The following is a 7,500-nucleotide window of genomic DNA, read 5'->3' on the forward strand; positions in this document are numbered from 1 at the left end:
ATGGGGAGGAGAGACTGGAGTGGTCCGAGTAGGCAGGGAGGGAGAGAGTAGTGGAGGGGACAGTGGTGGGAGTGTCACACATGGCCTGATACCAGACCACTGTAAGACCACCGGGACCTGGTAGTCCCGCTTTGCCAGACCTTCCTCCACAGCGCTGCGGAGGAGGGTCTGGCTAGTCCACACAGCATTCCGGGATGGGAGAAAAACGTGCTCTGGTTTATTGCCATTTCTGTAAACCAATCACAATCGACATGGGCGCTGGACAGAGCCACTGTGCCGCTGCAAAATAGCCTCAGGAATGAACTTGTTTTGGTGAAACGTGTACGTTCAAAAGTTGTTTTTGTCGTGCAACAAAAAACCCAGATTGGACAAATAGTCTAGCTAGCTGTCTGGATTTACCTTGCAGAGGACCATAGTCCTCATAAATCGACCGGAGTTTAAAATTCTAACACAAAGAAAGCGGAAAGTGACGGACATCCGGCCGAAAAGAGTGACATCTGGCGAAATTTTCGGTGGCAACGTAGCAATCCCGGAAGTGGAACTTTGTGGATATAGACTAGGACCTGGTGACTGTTTGTGTGTGATAGAATAGAAAGGGAGGGAGACGAAGCTGCATTAAGCTCTCTGGGCAGCTGATACCAAACAGTTTATTTATATATATATATATATACTGTACATGTCAAACAAAAGTTTATAGGTATTTGAGTGTAGTATTGGGTGTGTAATTGGAGTGAGTGAAACTATGGTGACAGAGGATTCAATTCATTGTGATGACTTCCCTCTACAGATAAAGAAAACACCTGAGCTACTTTCTGCTACGTGAGTTCTACTAGGATTGTACTTGTGTGACAGCTACAGTAAGCCCCTGCCTGTGGTAGTGGTGATCATTGTATTTACCTAATCAAAGGCTCTTAGAGCTCTGCACTGCAGGTCTGATCGGTCAAATAGTTTGGACTTGAACTAAACTTAAAGTGCAAATAAAGCCTAAACATCCTTGAAAAAAACGGGACATCATTCTGAAAAAGACCCTTAAGAACTCCATTTTTTTCTGCTCAAGTGATTTTAATTCCACATTTTGAAGAAGAGTGGTCAATGTACACTACTTGTTTGCAAAGACTACACATTATTTTTAATCCTTTGCAGAGTTTTTGTTATTGTTTCCATTTCTGACTGAAACCATGTTTTTGGATGAGCTCTACTTTCTTTTTCAAGAATGCCCTGTCCACACTCAAAACAGTTACACTCCTATTCATACCTGGAAGCTGCTATAGTACCATCGCAGTCTGATTTGTTGGCCACTGAGTAGCTCAACTGGGGCACGTGTGACTTAAAGGCCGTGCTCAAGTGCACCTTAGCCATGGTAATGAGGGAGGAGCAAGTGCTGCTCTTTGACTTTACACACTCAGATTTATCAGATCAGTCACTTACTCTTTGTCAACCTCTAATTCCTCGTTCATTTTTTCTAAGGATTTTATTCAAAATGATCAAACCACACACAAAGAACAAAACAAAACATTTTCAGTGGCAAGTCTCTCTTATGTTGCAGCACAAGACCTGCAAACAGTATGTATGAGAGAAAACACAAGTGTTGAACTTGACTGGGGATGGCTCACTCTGGACAAACACCACACACCTACATGGGCATCTAACTCACTAACCGTAAACAAACCAGCCAACACTTCTTATGAAGACAAATATTAAATTTAGCTTTCAACAATAACAAACTTGTCCTTTCCAGTGGGGCTGAACAATTTGGGGGAAAAAATCTAATTGCGATTTTCCTGCCAGATATTGCGATTACAATTAGATTTTTGTTTTTTAGCTACGTATTGCACCTTCTGCGATCATGTTAAATAAAGTAATACAAATTAAATGAAAGATCGACTGAAAAAAAAGGACATTTCTGTAATGGATCTGTTTTATTCCAGCATTTATCTTATGAAAAAACAGTAAATATAATAATGAAAAGTGGAATAAAAATGTTAAATCAAATGTTAACCAAACATTCAACTTAATATTTCACATTCGATTAATTGTGGTCTTCACGATTAGCTGATCGCATTATTTCAAATCGCGATTTCGATTTGAAAACGATTAATCTTTCAGCCCTACTTTCCAGGGATACTGATGTTTGTGATTCTGCTGATGATTATAACATGATTTTCTCTTAACTTCCAGCTGCATTCTGGGGCGACATCGCTTTAGACGAGGAGGACCTGCGAATGTTCCAGATTGACCGGACGATAGACCTCACACAGCACACACACATGCACACACCCTCCCGGCAGGGACACACATCTGGTAAGTGGACTCACTGAGTAATCATTATGTAATGCTCTCTCTCTCATGTTTCCTCTGAAACTCTCTCTCTTTCATTAACCTTCAGCTGCAGAGTAAAGCAGTTTCAATAGGAAGGAGGTAGACAGGGGCCACCTGAGGATATCAGCATTTATTGTGCATTGTTCGGGTTTTGATTCTTGGCTCTTGTGTGTGTCAGGTGGCCTGGAGGAACATGACATTTCTAATAAGAGAGGATCTTTATATCTACTGCTGGAGAGAATACGCAGGTTTGGCTTCGGTAAGAACCCTACATCTTCGTTTATTTCCATACAGTATGTAAACCAACTTTTCTGCAGAGATTTGAAGCTTTGATTAGACTTCTAAAACCCAATTGTCTGAGCAACTTTGAGTGCACCACCAAGAAGAATTTTTGGTTGCCGCTTGCCTACTGTAACGATGCAAAAGTTGACAAAAAAAGCAGATGAAGTGTTCACTGTGATAGATGACAATCTCAAGCAAGTTTGAAGTGCATGTTGATTTTCAAGTCAGTGAAATGAGTAAAGTGCTTTGCTTGGATCAGTATCGCACAGAAAGTTGTTTCTTCTTCTGCATTTCGGCTGCAATTAAAGATGGAGGACAGATACATATTTTTGAATGTACCAATACAATAAAATAATAATAATAATAATTGGAGACCAAACAAAAAAAAAACATTTGGTGGATGAAATATCAGCCTTTAAATTTAGCTAATACGTTTATTGCAAAAGCAGTTTGAGCCACTTTAGTGATCTAACTACAGGTATTGTAACAATATTCCCATTATAGCCAGTAGGTCTTTGCAAGAAGTCATTTTGGCTCATAATAACATCATCATATAATCCCCATTTTTTCCAGAGTTAAACCCTCCCAGACCTTCCCCCTCAAGAATCCTGCACAAAGCAAAGTGGCTTGTTTGTTTTTCCACTATAATGTAAATGCAGCTTAAATCATACAAACCACTGGTCCTTGTAGGCTTCATTGAATGGAGAATGTCCATTTTCACTGTGATTTTTGAGTATTGACAAAGTCAGGCCCCTCCGAACACAATCAGACCCTGATAAAGTTTCATAATTAAGCTGTGTTCAATACTCAAAGTGTTGCTAGACCTTTGACAGTTCAAGACTGCTTTCCTTCATAATGCTCTTTGCAAGTAGGTTAAGTTGTACTCTACTGAAGCTCAGTCAAATCCAGAACTACAGAATGTTTGAGGTACCTTTTTTCAGCCAGCTCAACTCATTCAGTAAATATTATAAACTTCTTAAAATTAAGAACAGTATATTGCACAGCTAGAGCTATATCTGTCTTGAGTTTTATTACCCTCTGATCTGAGAATAAATTCTGAAAGGTCATGTATAATGAGTGATCCAATAATCTCAGAGCACATTTATGATTTACTGAGATTCATAATAATAGACCAGTAATTTATTCAGTTTGAACACACATAGTAACAACTTAGATTTGACTGTTGTTTCTCTCTCCTCGCTCGGTTAGACTATCCCCCCAAGAACTCCAGCAAGGGAGCTGCCAATCCCAAGTGCCAAACTGGGAAAGGTGGGAAGACTGGGAACGTCGTGAAGAGCCGTATTCCTCGAGCAGCTACATCCCGAGCTGAGAGGATATGGCCTGGAGGAGTCATTCCCTATGTCATAGGAGGAAACTTCACTGGTAAGCAACTCTACTGGACTGCTGCCCGTACAGCTCAACAGTAAAATACACAGTGACGTGTGATTGTGTAAAAGTAGGATGTGAAATGTGTGTGTTTCAGGTAGTCAGAGGGCCATGTTTAAGCAGGCCATGCGTCACTGGGAGAAACAGACGTGTGTAACTTTCATTGAGAAGACAGATGAGGAAAGCTACATTGTGTTCACCTACAGACCCTGCGGGTGAGTTTGGTGGATCTCTTTGTGTAAGTGTGAGTGTGTGTGTGTGTGTGTGTGTGTGTGTGTGTGTGTGTGTACCTAGAGTTCAGTAGTGACCTTGTCACAGCGAGAGACGATACGGTCACTCAACAATGGCTCCACTTTCCTTCCTGTCCTGCTGCTGTTTCCCCATCCCACCAATCACGCTGCTTACTCAAAGTTTTTTGTATGTTTGTGCAGTTCTTTTGTTCATACGCTGCAGAAGTGCATTGTTCTGTCGAGTGGCAGCACGGTGGGGTCATAGTGTGTTTGTACAGTGGTGGCACTTCACTTGTAAAACTGAAATCAGGACATGTGGGTTTGTCTCTTGTGCAGATGGTTGAAAGAGTAAGACATGTAGAATATTGAAATGATATGTTGATGAGTTGATCAGCAGAAAATTAACCAACAGCAATTGTGATAATTGACTAATTAAAGTAATTTATCAAGCAAAAACAAACATCCGCTGGTTCCATCTTATTAAATAAAAGGGATGTGCTGCTTTTTCTATTACAGTGAATTAAAAACCTTTGAGTTCTTGACTGTTAGTTTTACAAAAGAACCAATTTGAAGACATAACATGCCATGTCATGTGTTCTGGTTGCATAATTTTAAGCAAATGTCTTTTTGCATTTAGCAGCATTCAGACTAATTACTAATGACTATAAGTAACATCACTGGTGTCAAACCTCTGTGCTGTTTTGGTATTTTGGTATCAATATATATATATATATATATATATATATATATATATATATATATATATATATATATATATACTCAAATATTGTATTGTATCGCCACTAGTACAATACCCAGAGCTAAAATTTAATAGGTAGGACTTTACTGGACTGAACAATAATAGTAAGGCAAATAATAGTCTGCAATAGTCTGCGCGCTGTTTCTTTGCTCTCTAAATAATATTTGATGCCCGATGAAGATCTTGAACAATCAACATTATGTTTCAGTGACTTATAATGTTTTGTCAGAAAAAGAAACTGCGGATGTTTTCCTTAATATTTCCTATTTGGTCCAGCACTGCAAATTTGAGTGCGCGTACTTCTCTGTTTTAATTAAATTATAGTTACACAAGTAGTACTAAAATAGTTAATTTTAAAATAATTTAGATTTTTTTAAAATGTAAATGCCATTGAGATGAGTGAAGGATCTGTGTGTTAACTGATGATGCCAGTTTTCTCGTGCTCTGTGTTTCGCTGGCTGCATCAGAGATTAGACACTTTAATCTGATGCATAAATACCCTGCATCTTGGATGTTTGACAGAGACACACAGAGACAAAGAGAAATGCTGAAAAATGAGTCATGTTTTATAATAGTACGATAGTACATTTGTGGCATCTGTTGGAAGCGCTACTAGCCATACTAGAGCTGCAAATGCCGGAAGAAAAGACTTTATCTACTCCAGTGACTCCTGATCCTTACCCTGCAATCAGCTCGCTGGATAACTTTAATCAGATTTATTAGCCTGGCACGGACGTCTCGGCTAACCAGAAAAAAAAAGAATGAGTCTGTGTGTTCTGTGAGCAGCGATGTGTGGATTCTCACAGCTTATTCCCATTGTGTTATGAAACTGTAGCGTTATCAGAGCGTTATATGTTAATAAATACTGACGCTTTCCCTCTGGTCAATGTAATACAGTGTGTGTGTGTGTGTGTGTGTGTGTGTGTGTGTGTGTGTGTGTGTGTTCATACAGCACTGTTGATGCTTTTTTCCACTGCCAAATGTGTAGTAAATATCATCCGCCTATCTCCCTGCTATCAACTTCCTACTAATCCTTATTAGGTGTTGTTCCTATGTGGGTCGTCGTGGCAACGGGCCCCAGGCTATCTCCATAGGCAAGAACTGTGACAAGTTTGGCATTGTGGTGCACGAACTGGGCCACGTTATTGGCTTCTGGCACGAGCACACGCGGCCTGACCGCGACGATCACGTGACCATCATCCGAGATAACATCCAACCAGGTGAGACTCAGTATCCACGATGCACCTGGGTCTCTGTTAGAATCATTCAGAGTTGTTTCCAGCTGAAGATAAGTGAGGACGTTTATGCACAACGTGTGTGTGTACGTTTTGAAATTCACACTTGTGTCCGGCCCTGTGTGAGTGTGAATGAGGCTTTTAATGACTGTGAAGTCACCTCGACCCCCAGTCTCTTTTCCTCCTACACACTCCTCTGCACCACAACGCAATCTGACAGGTGTTAAACCAAATGACACAGCAGTGGATCCGACCTGACCTAAAGTTTTTATTTAGAAACATATCCGAGCTCTCCACTACTACTCTATGGACTTCAAGTGTTTTAATAAAAGCCCATATCCATGCAGACTTAATCATTTAAGTTATGCTTTGTGTGTTCAGTGTAAAGAATGTATTTGTTTTGCGTTCATGGTAACACTCTGTCCTTGTTTATTTGTACGTGTGGTTCCCAGGCCAGGAGTATAACTTCCTCAAGATGGAACCAGGGGAGGTCAACTCTCTCGGGGAGCCATATGATTTTGATAGCATCATGCACTACGCCAGGAACACCTTCTCACGGTAACCAGCGGCACATTCTCATCTCTCTTGACTTGTGTTGAATTTACAAAACAGATCACAAACACGATCTGCCAAAACAGATTTTTCTCAAGTTTATATCTGCTCTCTAATTTTGTGAAACAGTGACCTTGATGGTTTAAAAAAAAAAAAATGTTTCTCTATATTGATGTTGATAAACGTATGTTTTCTGCTGCTAGGAAAACCATGGCTTTATTGTTAACCTCCATTGCCTATTAAAATGTATCTGTTCACGGACAAATTAATCTATTAAAGTTTTATTCATGTTACGTTTAGTAAGTTTTATTAATGTCATTCTAATGAAATAGCTGCAATTTTCGCCACATAATTACTTAGATTCTGTTTGTGGTGGTAGCTGAACGGTTAGCAAGCAAGCAAGCTAACATTAGCCAGTAGCTAAATCTTTTATTTGATTGAGCATGATGTGGGGTTAATCTCTCTTTTTTCTTCCTGAAGAGGGATGTTCCTTGACACCATCCTTCCATCCAGAGATGAAAACGGGGTCCGGCCTGCTATCGGCCAGCGGACCAGGCTCAGTAAAGGAGACATTGCACAGGCAAGGAAGCTGTATAGATGTCCAGGTACTGATATATTTACTATTTAATAAGACCACAGCGTGTGTGTGTGTGTGTGTGTGTGTGTGTGTGTGTGAGTGTGAGTGTGTGTTCTAGCCAGCAAACAAAAGATGACCTCTGTTTATCTGCTCGTATCT

At 40.1% G+C, this 7,500-nt stretch overlaps 1 protein-coding gene across 3 annotated transcripts in view; it reads left to right on the top strand.

Moving 5' to 3' along the window:
- Positions 1-7,500, top strand: part of tll1 (tolloid-like 1) — a 52,275-nt gene that overhangs the window by 20,016 nt on the left and 24,759 nt on the right. For all 3 annotated transcript variants that reach the window (XM_036000119.1, XM_031276985.2, XM_031276983.2), the window contains 7 exons: positions 2,179-2,301; positions 2,498-2,578; positions 3,811-3,984; positions 4,085-4,202; positions 6,019-6,197; positions 6,665-6,770; positions 7,245-7,369. In XM_036000119.1, the coding sequence (XP_035856012.1) occupies positions 2,179-2,301; positions 2,498-2,578; positions 3,811-3,984; positions 4,085-4,202; positions 6,019-6,197; positions 6,665-6,770; positions 7,245-7,369 (906 nt within the window). The remainder of the gene's footprint in view (positions 1-2,178; positions 2,302-2,497; positions 2,579-3,810; positions 3,985-4,084; positions 4,203-6,018; positions 6,198-6,664; positions 6,771-7,244; positions 7,370-7,500) is intronic.

Source organism: Sander lucioperca, chromosome 4 (genome assembly GCF_008315115.2).
Source record: "Sander lucioperca isolate FBNREF2018 chromosome 4, SLUC_FBN_1.2, whole genome shotgun sequence".
NCBI lineage: Eukaryota > Metazoa > Chordata > Actinopteri > Perciformes > Percidae > Sander > Sander lucioperca.